Source organism: Cyprinus carpio, chromosome A19 (assembly GCF_018340385.1).
Source record: "Cyprinus carpio isolate SPL01 chromosome A19, ASM1834038v1, whole genome shotgun sequence".
NCBI lineage: Eukaryota > Metazoa > Chordata > Actinopteri > Cypriniformes > Cyprinidae > Cyprinus > Cyprinus carpio.
Genome location: NC_056590.1, coordinates 17,512,805 through 17,532,517, shown reverse-complemented (window position 1 = coordinate 17,532,517; position 19,713 = coordinate 17,512,805). Strand labels below are relative to the sequence as shown.

General features: G+C 38.0%; 1 protein-coding gene across 3 annotated transcripts in view; it reads left to right on the top strand.

Annotated features, from left to right (window-relative positions):
- The window catches only part of LOC109102024 (tRNA dimethylallyltransferase-like), a 50,873-nt gene that overhangs the window by 5,967 nt on the left and 25,193 nt on the right, over positions 1-19,713 (top strand). Inside the window, exons 2-5 of one of the 3 annotated variants that reach the window (XR_006162650.1) lie at positions 11,935-12,075; positions 15,900-15,998; positions 16,698-16,849; positions 19,561-19,703. Coding sequence is in view for 2 of the 3 variants with exons in the window: in XM_042776819.1 (XP_042632753.1) it covers positions 11,935-12,074; positions 15,899-15,998; positions 16,698-16,849; positions 19,561-19,703 (535 nt within the window). In the remaining variant the exon portion in view is untranslated. Of the gene's footprint in view, positions 1-11,934; positions 12,076-15,898; positions 15,999-16,697; positions 16,850-19,560; positions 19,704-19,713 lie in introns of all 3 variants that reach the window. The other 2 variants (XM_042776820.1, XM_042776819.1) reach the window with 2 other exon arrangements.

Below are 19,713 nucleotides of genomic sequence, written 5' to 3'. Positions count from 1 at the left end.
GAACAGGCACTTTATAAGAGCATCTCATTCCAAGATTGGTAAGATTGTTGGTGCATGTTGCATTCTCTAATACATGTTATAAGCAGCCCAAAAACCACATGCGGTGATGAGTTATTGCGAACTGAGCCATTCTGAGATACTGAAAACACTGGATCTTGAATGGATAAATGAACACAGTGCCCCGCTTCACTCTAAAACATGAAGCAAATGTATTTATTCAGTTAAATTTCAACCTTTGTGATTTGATAATTGTACTAAGCTTATTTTGAATGCTCTTGAATACTCTAGCAACTCCCATGGCGACTTTTGTAAAGGCAAGGCCCACTCATATTTTCCATAGAAAATTTGAAACTTTAGTTGTCCTTCTTTCATGCGACCTCCTTGAGGATGTATTGCTCTATTAGGAGTGGCATGGCTGTCACCTGGTGCAGTTAATTGGGTTACGCTAATAAAATTCCTCCCTTTGTGCTGCACTGCAGTCCCATCCACTGCTCTCACACTGTGCTGCAAGCTGGCTGCTTCAAAACCACAAGAGACACAGTGAGAGCTTTGGATTGACCTAGCAACAGTGTGCTTCATGAATCTGAAGAGTATATTGAAAAGTATTGCAGTTGTTCATAGATAGTAAATGCATGTTTGTGCAAGAGTGAGTTGGGCTTTTTTTGTTGTTGATTTCTGTTGCACGCTATTGACGTGCTGAAATGGTGCCTACCCGCCTATTATGCTTAGTAGCTTTCAATGGACATTCAACCGCCATGCGGCTTACGCAGGACACAATTTACATTTTGAATGGCAGTACTGTACAGAGGGTTAGAATGGGACTAAGCTGAGAGAGCGACCAATTGTTTGTGTGGTCAGGTTGGGATTAAATATTTGAATAATAGTTTGTTGAAGTCTGGTACCCAAATTCTTGCTGTTGGAGCGAGCAGTGACATGAAAGGTCACAGAGGGCTGGGCTCAATGGACCTCGGGTTGACGAACTGCTCATGGGAACCCCGGCTGTGGTCACTAAGGCTGTAACTGGAGAAAAGAAAGAAGGGATTTTGGGTGCTTAGGGCATCCTGCTTTTCACACGAGTTCAAGATCCCAACAGCCTTTTTAATAGGCCATTCACAAGAGTGAAGGACCAGGAGACCTTAACGCAAATGGTTATTAATGGATTTTAGTGGGTGTTTGAGTTCACTGATGCAGAACCGATTCTTACTACTTTTTGCTGGTGTCAGCTTTTGATCAGTGTAAAAGGAATCCAAAGGGTTCATAGAAAAACAAGACACCCCGGAAAAACCTGCACAAACACCCACAATGTCGTGTTTGAGCTACATGGACTAGCTAAATGACGTTATTTTAACAGATAACCATTATTATTCCATATTGATAAGATAATTTATTCTACCAAATCAAATAAACATTTTTTTTGACCATGAAAAATAAAACAAATATTCAACCATGTTTCTTTTCTTTGGCAAGAAAAAGACTAATTGTTTGAGACCACCATCAAAAAAAAAAAAATGGTGTATTACAACAAACAACATTATTATATAAAATGTTTGTGTTTTTTTTATCAAATTAAAATATTTTCTACATAACAAAAATGTTAAAACAAAAATTAGAAATTAGAAATTTAAAAAAAGATTTTTTAAAACCTTGTGATATGACATGCAGGCAAAATCAAAGGGTCATCACAGGCCAACTTTTGTGTACCTCGTGTTTAAGCATCTGCTTAAATGTGGGGGAGCCTCTTAAGAAACTCAAAGAGAGCTAATCATTCAGATTCATAGACACAGTATCACATGTTTCTCAGGCTCCTTTGCTCTCATCATAATGCCCCAAAACTTTGGCCTTTGATCCCAGGTAATGTGTGTGTAATTTCTCATGGCTTGTAAACTGGGTGCAAGAGCCTTGAAGGTCCATTCACATAGTCAATAACCATTTACCTAAACTTTATTTAACCTTGTGAGTCGTGACATGATGTGAATACTCTTTCAAAGACCGATTTGAACGCAGGATCTGCTGCCTCTCTTCCTCTCTTTTCCACTAACTTTCACCACATGACAAATGACAGGCCTTGATTCATCTGTGCTCTTCTGTTGCACGGGATAACCGTAATTCAAAAAGAATCATTTATCAACCTGATTTGAATACTCTGCTGGATGCAGGCCTTTTAAAGCATTTGTCTAATTTCTGCTCCTTTTCTCTAAACTCTTTGATAACGTGTTGCACCTGTTTGAACACATTACATCTCCCTGCGCGCTTGATTAATGGATCAGACCTCAAAGCAGACAGAACCTGCAGTCTAAATACTTCACGGACAGCACTGGAAACCCACAGGGGCCTTGCCATGTAAATGAACCCAGCAATTATTGCAATCAGGCTGCTTTGCTAATTAATGCATCTGTCAATTGATTGATGGATTTTAATTTTGCATTAATATCAGATTTATTTTTAATGCAATAATTCACCCAGGCATTATAATTGTTATTTAAATGTCTTTCCCTTGTACCTAATCTCTTTTCAAACCTATATGTGGGGATGTGCTATATATTGTTATCAGTAGTGATCAACTTATATATCGCCAATACGATATATCAGCCGATATTTGGCATTTTTTAAATATCGGCATCGGCTGATAAGTTTTTGTGTTTGGCCGATGTGTTCGAGGCAGGACTTTTATTTTGACGCACTGAGAACGGCAGCGCCAGAGCACACAGTGCTCAGATTCTCCCTCTTGTTCGCTGTCGTCATTAAGGTCTGCCTAATACAGATAGAAGTCTGTCTAATAATCAGATAGAACTGTTGAACAAATGAATTAAAGGGTATACAAAAAGTATTATAACGATTGCTTTTATATCATTAGTAACAGAAAAGCAAACATAATAATTTCTCGTTTGCTGTCAGCATTCAGTAAATACGCATATCATTTAAACAAACCTTTAAATGACTAATGAAAATTTAATTTCACAAACCTTGCAGACTTAGTCAAATCCAGTTGTGAGATCTTGTGAAGTGTGCATTTGTATATTGCCTGATCGTGGGTGCTTTGTGTGGGAGTCGATCCATACGAATTAAATTCGGACAGGAGGAGAGGTCAGCTTCACTGGAGACACACTTTAAACTCGTGATTTCAAACTATGCTGATTTATGCATTTGCTCACTGTCATATTCATGTCATTTTTACTGCATGCTGCATGTATAATTAGTGTTACCTTGGCGTTGAAAAAATATGATTCCCAATGCACAGATTGCACACAAACTTCCCAACTTACAGAGTGCCCTGTTGGTTACAGTGTTTACTTTCTTTTCGTCTATATGTTTTAATCGTAAACATATATTTAATAAATAGCATCAGGAAGCTGTCATCTTGAGTACAAGTATGTTTACTTTACACATTTATTTTTAATATAATTCATTTAAAATAAATAAAAATTATACTATATATATATACAAACTTTAATATAATAATATATATATAAATATATATATATATATATATATATATATATATATATAAAGATATTGGCATCGGCTGTCAAAAAACCAATATCGGTCAACCACTAGTTATCGGTGATATTTTAGTATTATTTTCAATATTTATATTCAATATTTCAGTTATATTTAATATATCAATATTTTCAATTTAGTTTTCATTTTAGTAATTTTATGTGCTTTGCCATTTTTTTTTTTTAATATTTATATTTTAATTTATTTCAGTTTTAGTAATTTTAGTACTTAAATTAATTTGTTGCCAAGGCCAAGTATTTCTAATATTTTGATCAGTTTTAAGGTTTTCGTCTAATATTTATATTTAATTTTATTGTTGCTTCTTTTACTATTTCACATTTTTTTTATATTTTACCATTCATTTTTAAATAATTTAGGCAAAATACTAAAAAAAGTTGAATTTCTTTAGTGATTATTGGCTTTTATAGCTGCCATTATAATTCTGAAGAATGTTCATACAGTTCTTTTTCATACAACATTTTTCCATGACCAGGTTCACCATAAAAGCATGATATCAAATAGTAAATAATGACCAAAAATCTTGATTCTTAAAAAAAAAAAATGCAAAAAATCAAGAGCATTAATTTTTTTGAAAAGACAAATAGAATATACAATGACGGAGTTGTCATTTTTGGCAGAACTATTCCTGTAAACATCTGATTTATAACCTAATTGACAGATGCAGGTGACAAGGGAAAGGTTAATGTGGCCTTTTATGCTTTGAGGGGCTGAGTCGGTTTGTCTGCGTTTCCTCAGGCGCTAAATGCTTTTGGAAGGAACCATTTCCCTCTTTTGCCAAACACACCAGCAGCTAATTTCAATTTGAGCTGAATGAATGAAAATCCAATTGTCAGTCTGTCTGGCCGCCTAGGACTGGCAGCACAGCACATGCCCACCGTCTGCATTCATCCCGGCATCTGAGAAACCTCGGCAGAGCTCAAGATCTGCCTCATATCCAGTTAAACTCCCACACTGGTCTCTTGGTGCAGACAGAAGCGAGAAATAGAAGTGATGTCGCTCATTTATTCTCCATCGCTCATCTCCTCGGGCACCCTGTTCTCTCCTCCTAGAAGAGCTTAAAAAGAGGTGTGGAAGTGGGTTAGTTGTGGGAGGGGTATTGAGTGCGGCGTGATTCAGAAAGCCTCCACAATGATGACTGCACAATAGCGCTAAAGCAAGGGGAAAGAGCGACGTTTTGAATGATTTACTAGCTTGGCTTCACTGAGCCATTCCTGGAGGAGAGGAGGAATGGATGGAAAGACGCAGGAGAGTGGCGCAGCATGAATGACTGCACAATTGGGGCGTTAAAGATGTGTAGTGGGAGGTACAGTGTTGGAGAAAATCAGTTTCCATCTCTGATACAGAAGCACCAGTCTTCTCATTTATTATCATTGCCATCAAGATGTCATACATTTGTGCCAGTGTTAATTTTGACTGACATTTTTGATTTAGTCTTAGTCTTTATCTTGAGACGAAATTGCTTAATCGTCTTAGTCACATTTTAGTCATTTGAGTCTTTCATAGTTTTAGTTGATGAAAAATTATTGCATTTTTGTTACTTTTGGTCAATATTTTTAGTCAAGTTGCAGTTACCAACATTTATTTTGGTAGCTATTTTATATGTAGTCTTCAAACAAAAATAGTCATGAATTCTTCTCTCTTTAGACCAAATCAATTAAGCTTATGAGAAATTTGAATCAAGGATTTAATTTGGGAAAAATTTGAATAAATGATGACAATTTTCATTTTTGGGTGAACTATCCCTTTAACAGTAGTGAAAAGGTAGCAACTTTTAAAAATTATAGTTGTTCATATAAAATATATTTAATTTTTTAAAAACAAGCAGAAAAAGACAATATGACAAATACGAAAGAGATACAAATTAAACTCATTTTTCAGATACAGTAGGTTTACTTAAAATAGTTAACATCTTTTGTTGGTTAACATTAATGACACGGATAGGTACTTAATTAGGAATGTTGTTCCTTTAAGACGGAAGGCATGCATGTAATACACACATTGTTTTCACCCACCTGTTCACGTTCACTAAATCCATAACTGTATTTATGTGAGATACTCTACACGATAGACATTTGGACTGCTGTGTGTGTATTTGAGCACTGAGAACTGATCACGCTCTCGGCAAATGTTCAGTTAATCTTTTTAACCTTTCCCCTCCAGCATTAAAAAAAAAAAAAAGTTTCTAGCCACCGCCAGCATTTTTCATTATTTTCACTAAAATGTCATGGCCTCCAGTTATTGTTCTCTAAATATTTGATCATGCAACACATCAAAATAAAGAACAGAGCCTCTACTTTTAAAGGTGACATATTATGCCCCTTTTTACAACATGTAAAATAAGTCTCTGATGTCCCCAGAGTGTGTATATGAAGTTTTAGCTCAAAATACCCCACAGATTATAGCTTTTATAGTCACTTTTAGAGTATGAGGCAAAACGTGCCGTCTTTGTGTTTGTCCCTTTAAATGCAAATGAGCTGGTGCTCCCGCCTCCCTTTTCAGAAGAGGGCGGAGCTTCAAGAGCATATTCACCGACATACCGGCAACAACAAAACAGGACAATCTCATGCAACCTGATTGTATTGTGCATAGTAAATGTGCGTTTATGAATTACACAGATGGGGAGCATGGCGGGATAAAAATAACGGTATAGCTGGTCTTACTGTGTTTTTGCATGTTATATCACTTTATGCGCTCAACAAATTCAAGCGGTCGACTTCACATGGCTTTCATATGCAATTTTTAACTACCACATTCCTATTTACGATTGTTCTGGTAGCATGTAAAGGCAGCATCAGTGAAAACAGGCAGAGACAATGGTTGCTTTAGCAATATTAGTCTTAAAGAGAGCCAAGAAGCTCTTTTGGAAAACGAAGTATGACGCACTATGCTTGCTTTGTCTGGAGCTGGCATTTGCACACAAAGTGTTGGTATCAATCCCTCTTTCAGAAGCAATCTTCAGAAGCAGTGGGTGGGACTTTTCCCTAGGACGAAGTCATCATTGGGAGAAATCTGGAACTGCTCGTTTGGAGAGACGGGTTATGATTTGTAAAAAAAATTAGTGGGTGAACTTTTACCATTATAGGCTGGTTGTTTTCAACTATGTTCAAACACCTTATAAAAGTGTTTTTTGCCTAATAGGTCACCTTTAAACAAAAAAATATCAGGTTTATTCTGGCTTCAAGCATTCTTTTTTTATCGACACTTGAATGTAGGTAAGTTTTATAAAAAAGCAACATTTTGAGAAAAAAGCAGAGAAGATTTTTTTTTTTTGTCAAATACTACATCTTGATCATATTCTGTAGGATGATCAAAGCAAAGATTCAGTAGATCGCTTGCATCAACACCCCCAGAGCTTGCACAGTCCTTTTCCACTTCCTGGATTGACATTTCTCTCCTTAACATTAGGCAGTTTTCATTTATATGCTGTTTATGAATACATACAAGATCACTTGTTTCTCTGTCTTCCTCACCTGTGTTTTTGATCGGCACGTTCTAGAATCATTCAGGAGATGCGTAATAGCGACCCCTAACGTATAACAGTGAGAACGCGGAAGCCCAGAAAATTCTGTGTTTGGCAGGGAAAGAGTTAATATGTATTATAGATTTTTGTTTCATTATGCACTACAAATCACTACCACTTGAGCTTCTAGGCAAATTCAGTTCAACGTGGATGACTTTGGTTTCATCTGAATATGCCTACTTCCCTACTACATATTTGGCAAAAAAAAAAAAAAAAAAACTGTATGTGAAAAGAGTAGTCCAAATGTCCCAATTCATAGTATTCATAAAACTACGCTTTACAATCCCATGATGCCATGAGAGAGCATTTGTGAATGGCAAGCCAAGTGACACAAATGACTCTGTAGGTAGAAATCGACGAATGTAGTACATCCCAAATTAAACCCCCCTAAATTTGTGTTGTTGTTTTTTTTTTCTCAATTCCATTTTTAAAGGTTAAATTTAAGTAATGAAAAGGCATGTCTAAATAATTAAAATCATGAAACGTATATAATTTAACAACAATTTATTACACTGTCAGGGTCCTATGAAATGTTTTATTTTTTTTTCTGTTTTCCGTTTGAGTTTTTCTAAATTTCAATGGTTCAATTCAGTTTTAATTATCAAAAAGCTTGTGTTATCAGTTGAATTCATAAAGCCTGTGCAGTTTAATAATTTACCAAATTAAACTTTTTCTGTGATTGTATGGTCAATAGTTTTGTATCAGATGAAATGCGCTCAGAGCAGCTCTGGATATGAAGTCCATGTCCTCATATAGTGAGCCGGCAGATGCTGAAAACACAAAGAGATGCAGAACAGTCAGATTACTTATTTAAATAGCAGTCTTTTTGTGCTTTAATACTCAGACATTAGTTCATGTTGTAATCTGCCTTACTTTAGATTTTTTTTTTAATTCTCACATTAGGTTCATCATCAAACATAGTACCTACAGTACTCAGACAGTATGTGATACTGTATGAATAGTGGGGAGCAGCTGTTTCGCCCACTGTAATAGCTCAACACTAAAACCATCTTCTGCCGACTCTAATAACTCAACACTAAATCGTGTGCATCACCTGATTAACCACATAATTTTTTTTTCTTTGGGTCTCACATACACACACAAACACTACATCTTCTTTTTGCTTGTTCACTCCCCTTCCCCCTCTCTTCCTTCTCTCTTTCCTCACATATACACACACATATAAAACACAAACTTGTGACCACCTCATTCACTCACTCTCAGACAATGAAAAACTGTCCCAACCCCATTATTCAATTTTCAAAACAAAAACTTTTTACCAAAATTTTGTGTGGACAAAATAATCCAATCATTTATAAAATTATACAAAATATTCCAATCATTTATAAAATTATTGACATCAAGGTACACGAATGAACTGTACTTCTGTTGAGATTCGCTACTAACATAAATGTTTTGTGAAACATTGGAATTTTTTTGGAAAGAATTTAATGGATGCAAATCTCATTCGTCATCCCCTTTTAAAAGTTTTTTTTTTTTTTTTTTTTGCAGTTAACTTGTCGTTAATTCACAACAAGCTAGATTGTGCCTATGTTTATTAAACGTTAACCAGTAACAAATGGTTTTCTCATATAACAATCTTCAATATGTTGTACTTTTTTAAAAGATATTTAAAATGACTATCCAAAAATTTTGAGTTGTCAAAATATTCGAGTTTCATCTGTAAAATGATTGACAACATGTTACACACCAGCATGACGCATTGAACGAGTTGTAGTTCTATTCCTTACAGGCACATCTGTATTTATGCCAGATTAAATATGCATTCTATTGAATGACTAGAGAAAATAAAAATTAAATAAACACTGGTGAAGGGTCATTTGAAGCTTGGAGTGCCGGGTGGGCTCTGTATCAGTGAGAGGCTGGTACGGAATCTCATGAAAGGGTGTAACAAACGGGTGCAGGGTAATGCCTGCAGCACTTAAGAAACGTGGCCCCAAATGAGAGCCACATGACCAGGTTCTGCATTCACAGGGCCTTCTGTCATTCTTTGCGCCACACACACACATTCTTGGGTCCTAATATCTGTACTTGACCCGAAACACTTCTTACCCAAAGCCGACGTGCATTTATTAAATGAATAAAAAACCCGACCGGAGACCGAACCGATGAAATTAGACCCGAGTCGACCTGACCTGAAGGCATTTAATTTACAACCCGACTGGACCTGAACGTAAAGGGCATTAACGTGTGCACCGCCTGCAGTCCTGCAGTCACTCAGGAAAAATCCTTTCCTGCTGACGGATTTGGCTGCTTCTCCGTTACTTTGATTTATTTACAATTTATTTATTAATTTTATAACTCGGCCTATTTACTGTTACAATTTTAACACCTCTTTGGGTGGAGTTTCATCTACAGCTCATCTCAATATTGATGATTTACATTAAAATCTTTCCACATTTTCCGTGAACAAAAATCTCATTCTTCATCCCTTTCAAAAACTGTTTATTTGTGGTGACCCATACTCAGAATTTGGCTCTGCATTTAACCCATCCAATATTCACACCCACAGCAGTGAACACACACACACCCGGAGCAGTGGGCAGCCATTTATGCTGCGGTGCCCAGGGAGCAGTTAGGGGTTCGGTGCCTTGCTATAGGACACCTCAGTCATGGTATTGACGGCCCGAGACTCGAACCCTCAACCTTAGGGTTATGAGTCAAACTCTCTAACCACTAGGCCACGACTTCCCCAAATTTGTGAGAAACCTTCCGTCATTTGCACAAACATTTGCCACTAGCAAGAAAGACTGTGCAAAGTTTTATAAGTTGCTCATATAAAAATCTTCAGTATCTTCAATGTGTATATGACAGAACATTTAAAATATTGGTCTGCCAATTTTCAGTGGACAAAATAACAGTAATATGATTTGATTAATTTTTAGAGAAATAAATATGCACTATTATTGGCACTGGCTTTTATTTATGCAATTTATTAATAGTAGCACAATTATAGTTAATTTCTGTCCTTTTTTATTATTAATTTAAAAGCATACCAACCATAACAAGGGATACTATATCAGGTGCTGCTTCCAATATCTGTAGAACTTGACACCACCCTCATTTGTTTATCTGTCATCTGACCTGAAATGCCCTCACCACAGAGCTGTAGTGCATGCTGGTCTCTCAGGCCATGTGCTTTGCTGTATTGATCCTTCATAATGCAACAGTATTAGCTGAATATCTACAGTCTCAATGATCGGTGTCAGAACTGTAGTATTCCTAGTGGTCTTAAAATGCTGCTTCCATAGGTAGGTCACAATGTTCTGGAACGTAGCACAAGACTGTCCATCCAGACAGTTTATGGAAAATAACAAGGCACATTAACATTAGTCATCAACCGATATATCGCCAAGGCCGATATTTGTCATTTTTCAAATATTGGCAAAAAGTATTATAACGATTGCATTTATATTATTAGAAAGGCAAACATTGTAATGCATTCTCGTTTGCCGTCAGCATTAAACAAATACGTATTTATATCATTAAACAAATTTTTGAATGACTAATGAACATTTATTTTCACAAACCAAACTTAGTCGAATCCAGCTGTGAGATCTTGTTAAGTGTGCATTTTTATCCATCATAATCGCGTGTTCTCTGTGTGACGGTCGGTGCGAGTGAATTGAATGCTTTAAACTTTAAACTAGTGATTTCAAATTATGCTGCGCTTTATGCACTTGCCCACTGTCATATTCATGTTGGTTTCTCTGTGTGCTGTATGTAAAATGAGTGTTACCCAGGCTTTATTTGAAAATTATGATTCCCGATGCACACAAACTTCCCAGAATACTGAGTGTCCTGTTGGTTACAGTGTTTACTTCCTTTTTAATTATATTTTTATTAAATATTTATTTATTTGTGAAAAATACTTCTCTAAAGTATAAGTATGTTTATCTTACACACTTAGTTTTTAATCCATTGTCAAATGATTTCAAATTTCCTACCTATTAAAATGAATAAAATAAAAAAATATCGGCTTTTTATCGGCTATCGGCCCCCCTGTTTTCCAAGATATCGGCATCGGTCCAAAAGTGTTGTGCTCTTTACTCAAGCTGCACTTTTATGAAAGTTTTGTTAGTCTATCTTAACAAGCTTAGCGACCTAACTCTTGTGTTTTAGTTTTATTTCAAGATTCCAAGTTTTCACAGAGTTAGAGGCCTGTAAAGTTGAAATATTGTGTTCAAGAGGGCTGGCTCTAAAAAGCAGGCATTTACTTGCGCAGTAAAAACAGAACGGCAGTACCATGCCAAGTTCGATTGTTAAGACCTTCTGCGTGTTTTTTAATCATGCCCCCTTTTTTTACTGTTTGCCATTCTGCTCTGGAGAGAATGGGCTGAATTCCTGTCTCCCCATAAATGCTGTTCTCCCCATTCACCCTTACCAAGATTTCGCTGGCAGGGGATGTCCTGTGGAGAGCACAGGGGAAAAGATCTTAATAATTCAGTAGCATTTCTTCCTAACTTGAAATCGGCATGCAAGGGCAGAGGAGTTATGGTAAGCTGTTATGAATTTAGCCATGGCGGTTCATGCATGCCTTTGATCTTGAAATCCTGCTGTGAACCCTGACAGTTTCCTTGAGTGACCACAGTGCAACACTTTATGGTGCCCACTTTATGGACTGATGCCACGTGACTAGGGTTGGGAATTCAGAACTGGTTCTTGTTCATTCATATACTGGAATCCAATGGTTTCATTGAGGTTCCACGAAGATAATAGATCTTTCTTCTGAGTTGCACACAAATGCCTTTCTGCTTCTACACAATACTCAAACATACAGTACAAAAGATTCCTCGTAAAAAAATCATTACAATAGTTATGTAGGACAGAGTGAAGACATGCCTGTGACCTGTTTTACCTCTGTCTCACTGCAGGTTTACAAAGGGCTGGACATCATCACCAATAAGGTTACAGAGGAGGAGCAAGCCCAGTGTCGCCATCACATGATCAGCTTTGTGGATCCATTGGTTAGCGGATACACAGTGGTGGACTTCAGGAACAAGGCTCTGTCTCTAATATCCTTTCTGATCTGTCCGACCCTTCATAGTGAAATTCCAGAATCTTCCAGTAATTATAACTATAAAGTTTTAAAATTTGTTCCTATTCTATGTGAAACTACAGGTGCATCTCAATAAATTGGACTGTTGTGGAAAAGTTAGTTTATTTCAGTAATTCAACTCAAATTGTGAAACTTGTGTATTAAATAAATTCAGTGCACACAGACTGAAGTAGTTTAAGTCTTTGGTTCTTTAAATTGTGATGATTTTGGCTCACATTTAACAAAAAACCCACCAATTCAATATTTTAACAAATTAGAATACTTCATAAAACATTTTTAGTGAATTGTAGGCCTTCTGGAAAGTATGTTCATTTAATGTACATACTCAATACTTGCTAGGGGCTCCATTTGATTTAATTACTGCCTCAATTCAGCGTGTCATGGAGGTGATCAGTTTGTGGCACTGCTGAGGTGGTATGGAAGCCCAGGTTTCTTTGAAAGTGGCCTTCAGCTCATCTGCATTTTTTGGTCTCTTGTTTCTCATCTTCCTCTTGACAATACCCCATAGATTCTCTATGGGGTTCAGGTCTTGTGAGTTTGCTGGCCAGTCAAGCACACCAACACCATTGTCATTTAACCAACTTTTGGTGCTTTTGGCAGTTTGGGCAGGTGCCAAATCCTGCTGGAAAATGAAATCAGCATCTTCAAAAAGCTGGTCAGCAGAAGGAAGCATGAAGTGCTCCAAAATTTCTTGGTAAACAGGTGCAGTGACTTTGGTTTTCAAAAAACACAATGGACCAACACCACCAGATGACATTGCACTCCAAATCATCACAGACTGTGGAAACTGGACTTCAAGCAACTTGTGCTATAAGCTTCTCCACCCTTCCTCCAGACTCTAGGACCTTGGTTCCCAAATGAAATACAAAACTTGCTCTCATGCGAAAAGAGGACTTCGGACCACTGGGCAACAGTCTAGTTCACATTCTCTTTAGCCCAGGTAAGACGGTTCTGACATTGTCTGTGGTTCAGTAGTGGCTTAACAAGAGGAATATGACAACTGTAGCCAAATTCCTTGACACGTCTTTGTGTGGTGGCTCTTAATGCCTTGACCCCAGCCTCAGTCCATTCCTTGTGAAGTTCACTCAAATTCTTGAATCGATTTTGCTTGACAGTCCTCATAAGGCTGCGGTTCTCTCGGTTGGTTGTGCATCTTCTTCTTCCACACTTTTTCCTTCCACTCAACTTTCTGTTAACATGCTTGGATACAGCACTCTGTGAACAGCCAGCTTCTTTGGCAATGAATGTTTGTGGCTTACCCTCCTTGTGAAGGGTGTCAATGATTGTCTTCTGGACAACTGTCAGATCAGCAGTCTTCCCCATGATTGTGTAGCCTGGTGAACCAAACTGAGAGACCATTTTGAAGGTTCGGGAAACCTTTGCAGGTGTTTTGAGTTGATTAGTTGATTGGCATGTCAACATATTATGATTTTTTTGAGATTGTGAATTGGTGGGTTTTTGTTAAATGTGAGCCAAAATCATCACAATTAAAAGAACCAAAGACTTAAACTACTTCAGTCTGTGTGCATTGAATTTATTTACTACACAAGTTTCACAATTTGAGTTGAATTACTAAAATAAATGAACTTTTCCACGACCTTCTAATTTATTGAGATGCACCTGTAAGTCAACATCACAGCTGTAACAACGATATGGAGGAACTATGTCATTGGACTCTCTTTCAGAGCATATTTTTCCAGCTGAGGAACAATAAAAGCATTGACAGCCAATCAGAATCCACATGACATTAAAAAGCTCAAGCATTTAAAGCGGCAATTGCGCACTTAGAATGTTATCATGCATTGGTGTTAACATTAAGTAGTTATTTTTATAGTTATTTTTCTCTGTGTGAATGGGTCTGACTATTTAGCGATCTGAATCATAGCCAGGGAAGCATTCAGAGCTGTTACTGAGTTTACAGTCGACTGCTTTACTGAACAGGGAGTAATTTTTAGAATTGTCCTGTAATTTAATGAGCCAATTTCTCAACAGTCTCCCCCATAGCCTGGAACCCTTTGACTAGTTAAATTTTGCTCCACTCCAAAATTAAAATTTTGTCAATAATCACTTACCACCATGTCAGTATACGGTGATATGGAGAGACACAGAGGAGACTGTTGACAAAGGAATTGTTGAATGAAGTTGTTATTTGTTTTCTTGGCTTACAAAAAGTATTCTCGTCACTTCATAACTTTACAGTTTAACCACTGATGGCAGATGGACTATTTTGACGATGTCTTTCATACTTTTCTGGACCTTAATAGTGTAACTTGATTGGCAGTCTATGGGACAGTCACAATCCTCCAGGTTTTCATCCAAAATATCTTATATTGTGTTCCGAAGACGAACAAAGTTTTACGGGTTTGGAATGACATGAGGGTAAGTGATTTAATGACAAAATTTTCATTTTGGGGTGGAGTATCCCTTTAACTTGGTGACTAGTTGGCCATTTTGCCCAGTCCATACTCGCCATAATTAATGGTTGCAGAGATTCATTTAGTTGACACATTCAGTTGACAGCCCCTTCTAAATATAAGTGCTTTTTATTTTGTCTCTGCAGATGAAATTAATGGGCCATTACTCAGCCTTTTAAGATATCATCTGCAAACATCTTAATGATCATTCTGAGTAATTGTTCTTTTAAAATGTCATCGCCTCCCTGACATCAGTGACACTGCTTTTGTGAGATTGTGCCTTGTTTGAATCCGAATCCCAATCTTTTAATTTCTCATCTTTTGTGGAATGTGGCATTTCCCAGCGAGCCACATGAATGGCTGTGGCATTTTATGATTAGGCACTGGGCTGTCCTCCTTCGGCATGCTCTTTCAGTACATGCAAGGGCATAACTGGAAATGCGTGTACCGGAGACAGAGAGTGAGGTGTGTTGCTGTCCTCGTTTTCCCCGCCTGCCTGCTGCAGATGTTGAGATAAGGAGGATATTAATAGCTGAGGGAGATGCTGTGAGGAGGTGTGTCGGCTCTCGCAGTGTCTGGAAGAGCACTGCCGCAGACACCTCAGAAGCTTGCGTGCAAGAAATGAGGAGTGGCGGTTGATGAGCTCCCTAGTCTCACTCCCACACTAAAGAGCATTGATAACCACTATAAAGCATGCAGAAATGGGGCTGCATTTAAAATTAATAATCACTATTAGGATATCAAGAGAAATAAGAGTTGTCAATCTTCTGTCATAGCCATATAGAAATGCTTAAGCACTCTTTATTGGTTTCTTGCAATCTCGTCTCCACCCCTTTCCTCAATGCAATGGCTGCCTCTCACTCCCTGCTCTTCTCTCCTCCTTTCTTTTGTTTTCTCCACCTCCCTCCCCAGGGATCACAGAGTGATGCGGGTGGGGTGGACCGTGTGCATCCAGACTGCTTTGATTTTGATGCACGTGACCTGGAAGTGTGTGTTTGTCCGTCTCAATTGAGGAGGAGTGCTGATGTACCTTCTCGTATTGAAGCAATTATCGAATTGCTCCACGGAGGCAGCCTTTGATGCCGTTTATCTTTAGCAGAATCCCAGCGGTCATGTTGAACCGGCTGCCCTCTCACGGCACCAGGTCCGGACATTACATGCCTTATTGCTATAGCAGCTATAGAGCTCGGAATATGATATTGCATTTCAGTAGAACACTGTAGCATTGGTGTGTTCTGCAGTCTTACCCAATGTGGTTGCACATGTATGATCATTGTGCATAATTTATGTATTGCTTGTAACTATGCCGTCATTTATTTGAAAAGTTCATTCCTTGTCTGGGAGTTTGACTTCCTTAATTTCATACATCGAGGACATGCATCGTCAGAAAAAGCTGCCCATCATAGTTGGAGGCACGAATTACTACATTGAGTCTATTTTATGGAAAGTGCTCATCGACACTGGGGTAAATGTGAATTTTAATGTTTTATGAGTATAAACAATCGATCTGTTCCAATATCTAGAGAGCTGCCTACATGGGTAGTATTTTGAAGTCACGATGTAACAAAAGTAGCGACAAAACTTTTCTTCTGATTGGAGAAGTTCAACATACATGACCAGAGAGAAGTCTTTCGTTTAACCAGAAGACCAAGCTATGATGTGTTTTGATTAGAAAATGACATTTATCATTTGAATCATTCGCAATAAGATCAATAACATTCATTTAGAAAATAGAAATTATAGAATTTCCATTTCATGCCTACTTTAAAGTACCATATTCGTGCCTTTATCAGGAGGTTTGTTCCATAAGGAACAAGATACCCCAAGAGAGAAGACAATCCCAGAATGCAGTTTTATTAATTTAAGTTTTGTGAGTGCTCTTTATTAAAATATAATGCTGTTAGCTTACCAACATGCTAATGGCAAACTGTTGAAACCAATTGTGAGTCTCACTATTTGTGTGTCACAGAGTTGCTGCCTATGTCGAGGGTTCTTAATCAGTCTCTTATGACGTTCTGTGATGTTTTGGATGCTGCTTTAAAAGGCAGCATGCAACGTGGAAGCTCTCTACATTTTGAAACCGAGCTATAAGTAATATTAAAAGGCTTTCTGTGCATCTGTTGGCAGATATGTTCAAATGAGTCATCCTCTGTCTGACCTATAGCAGGGGAGTGACGCAGTGTCAGAAAAGGTTGGAACTTGTGAATCAAGGGTGGAGCTTGAGAAACTGGGAGGTCCTGAGCTTCTCAGACAGTTGAATCCTGATCCTGACATGGCAGCCATATTGCACCCTCATGATGCACGCAAGATCGCAAGGTAATTACTTCAGTGATAGCATAAAACATAAATACAAGTCACAGAAAAGACTACTGTGTATTACCACCGAGTGATTATCTACCTCTGCCACAGATCAGCATGGTATAATTTAAAAGTATTTGTAATAAATTTGTAAGAATTCTATGGCTCTGAATGGGTACTTACACACTATACAAAATAGTCCATTGTTAGAAAATAATGCTGCAATAAACTCAGGGTTGAAGTTCATTAAAAGTTTTGGACCAGCAGGTCTGGCTCTTGGGATTAAGTCTGCATTTTGGATCTTGTTCTTAGTGAGCCTGGCAGTGGTCTTGGTCATGGAACATCTACAAACCAGATTCCAAAAAAGTTGGGACACTGTACAAATTGTGAGTAAAAAAGGAATGGAATAATTTACAAATCTCATAGACTTATATTTTATTTACAATAGAATATAGATAACATATCAAATGTTGAAAGTGAGACATTTTGAAATGTCATGCCAAATATTGGCTAATTTTGGATTTCATGAGAGCTACACATTCCAAAAAAGTTGGGACAGGTACCAATAAGAGGCCGGAAAAGTTAAATGTACATATAAGGAACAGCTGGAGGACCAATTTGCAACTTATTAGGTCAACTGGCAACATGATTGGGTATAAAAAGAGCCTCTCAGAGTGAAAAACACTCTCAGAAGTCAAGATGGGCAGAGGATCACCAATTCCCCCAATGCTGAGGCGAAAAATAGTGGAGCAATATCAGAAAGGAGTTTCTCAGAGAAAAATTGCAAAGAGTTTGAAGTTGTCATCATCTACAGTGCATAATATTATCCAAAGATTCAGAGAATCTGGAAAAATCTCTGTGCGTAAGGGACAAGGCCGGAAAACCATACTGGATGCCCGTGATCTTCGGGCCCTCAGACGGCACTGCGTCACATACAGGAATGCTACTCTAATGGAAATCACAACATGGGCTCAGGAATACTTCCAGAAAACATTGTCCGATCAACACAATCCACCGTGCCATTTGCTGTTGCCGGCTAAAACTCTACAGGTCAAAAGAGAAGCCATATCTAAACATGATACAGAAGCGCAGGCGTTTTCTCTGGGCCAAGGCTCATTTAAAATGGACTGTGGCAAAGTGGAAAACTGTTCTGTGGTCAGACGAATCAAAATTTGAAGTTCTTTTTGGAAAAAACTGGGATGCCATGTCATCCGGACTTAAAAGGACAAGGACAACCCAAGTTATTATCAGCGCTCATTTCAGAAGCCTGCATCTCTGATGGTATGGAGTTGCATGAGTGCGTGTGGCATGGGCAGCTTACACATCTGGAAAGGCACCATCAATGCTGAAAGGTATATCCAAGTTCTAGAACAACATATGCTCCCCAGAGGTCATCTCTTTCAGGGAAGACCTTGCATGTTCCAACATTACAATCCCAGACCACATACTGCATCAATTAGAACATCATGGCTGCGTAGAAGAAGGATCCAGTTACTGAAATGGCCAGCCAGCAGTCCAGATCTTTCACCCATAGAAAACATTTGGCGCATCATAAAGAGGAAAATGCGACAAAGAAGACCTAAGACAGTTGAGCAACTAGAAGCCTGTATTAGACAAGAATGGGACAACATTCCTATTCCTAAACTTGAGCAACTTGTCTCCTCAGTCCCCAGACGTTTGCAGACTGTTATAAAAAGAAGAGGGAATGCCACACAGTGGAAAACATGGCCTTTTTTGAGATGTGTTGATGCCAAGAAATTTAAAATCAACTTATTTTTCCCTTAAAATGATACATTTTCTCAGTTTAAACATTTGATATGTCATCTATGTTGTATTCTGAATAAAATATTGAAATTTGAAACTTCCACATCATTGCATTCTGTTTTTATTCACAATTTGTACAGTGTCCCAACTTTTTTGGAATCGGGTTTGTAGTTTTGACTCCAGCTCCAGTGTATGCAAATATAACCATTTTTTTTAATTTTTGCACAATAGTGATAGTTCACGGGGCTTGAACCTCCAACCTTTTTAGATACCAGTCACCCTATTTACTGCATCTTTACCCTTTATTCCTCTTTCAGTGAATGCTGTTTTTTCTTATACTTTTTATGTTGAGTTGTTTTTTTCCCCCTCATATATTGTTACAAAAGGAGCCGAACTTGACGTGAACTTGGGTAGAAACCTTATTCTGTCTTGCCATTGTAAATTTTGGCATTTGTTGGGCATCTATTTTTTCCAACTGTGTGGGAGAACTGCTGTTGGCTGTGGCTTCCAAGCGTGTTACACATATGATTTCACATGCCTCAATTGGTGTTTGATTAGTATCAAGGGGCCGGTTGGCACCTCTACTGAGCACTACGTGCTTGCTTAATTGATGTCAGCCTGTGTGCCACTGCGTCTGCAGTATTGCTGCCGAGGATGAGCTCCTCTCCCACAGTTCACAGTGCTGATGTCTCCTCCTGATATCAGCTCCTATTGAGAAACTGACAAGCAGCGTGACAAAACTCAACCTTCATTGTTCATCTTTTGTTGTCTGTTAGTACTGTAGTTCATCATGTTCCTGTTTGGTACATGGTGTGTGTTTTTCAAATAATATGTTTAGCTAAGAGAATGTTTGTCATGCGTAAATCTTTCAAATGCATTTGAGAAATGCATTGTTAATTTAACTGAAGTTATATGGTATTTTGATTATAAGTTGATGGTCAGTTGATGGGTTGATTGATTAACAGGAGTCTGCAGGTTTATATGGAGACTGGAGTTCCACACAGTCGGCTTTTGGAGGAGCAGCAAGGACAGGATGGAGGAGATTGTCTTGGGGGTCCCTTGCGGTTCCAGAATCCTTGCATCTTCTGGCTGCACTACGAAACGAATGGTAGCTCCAT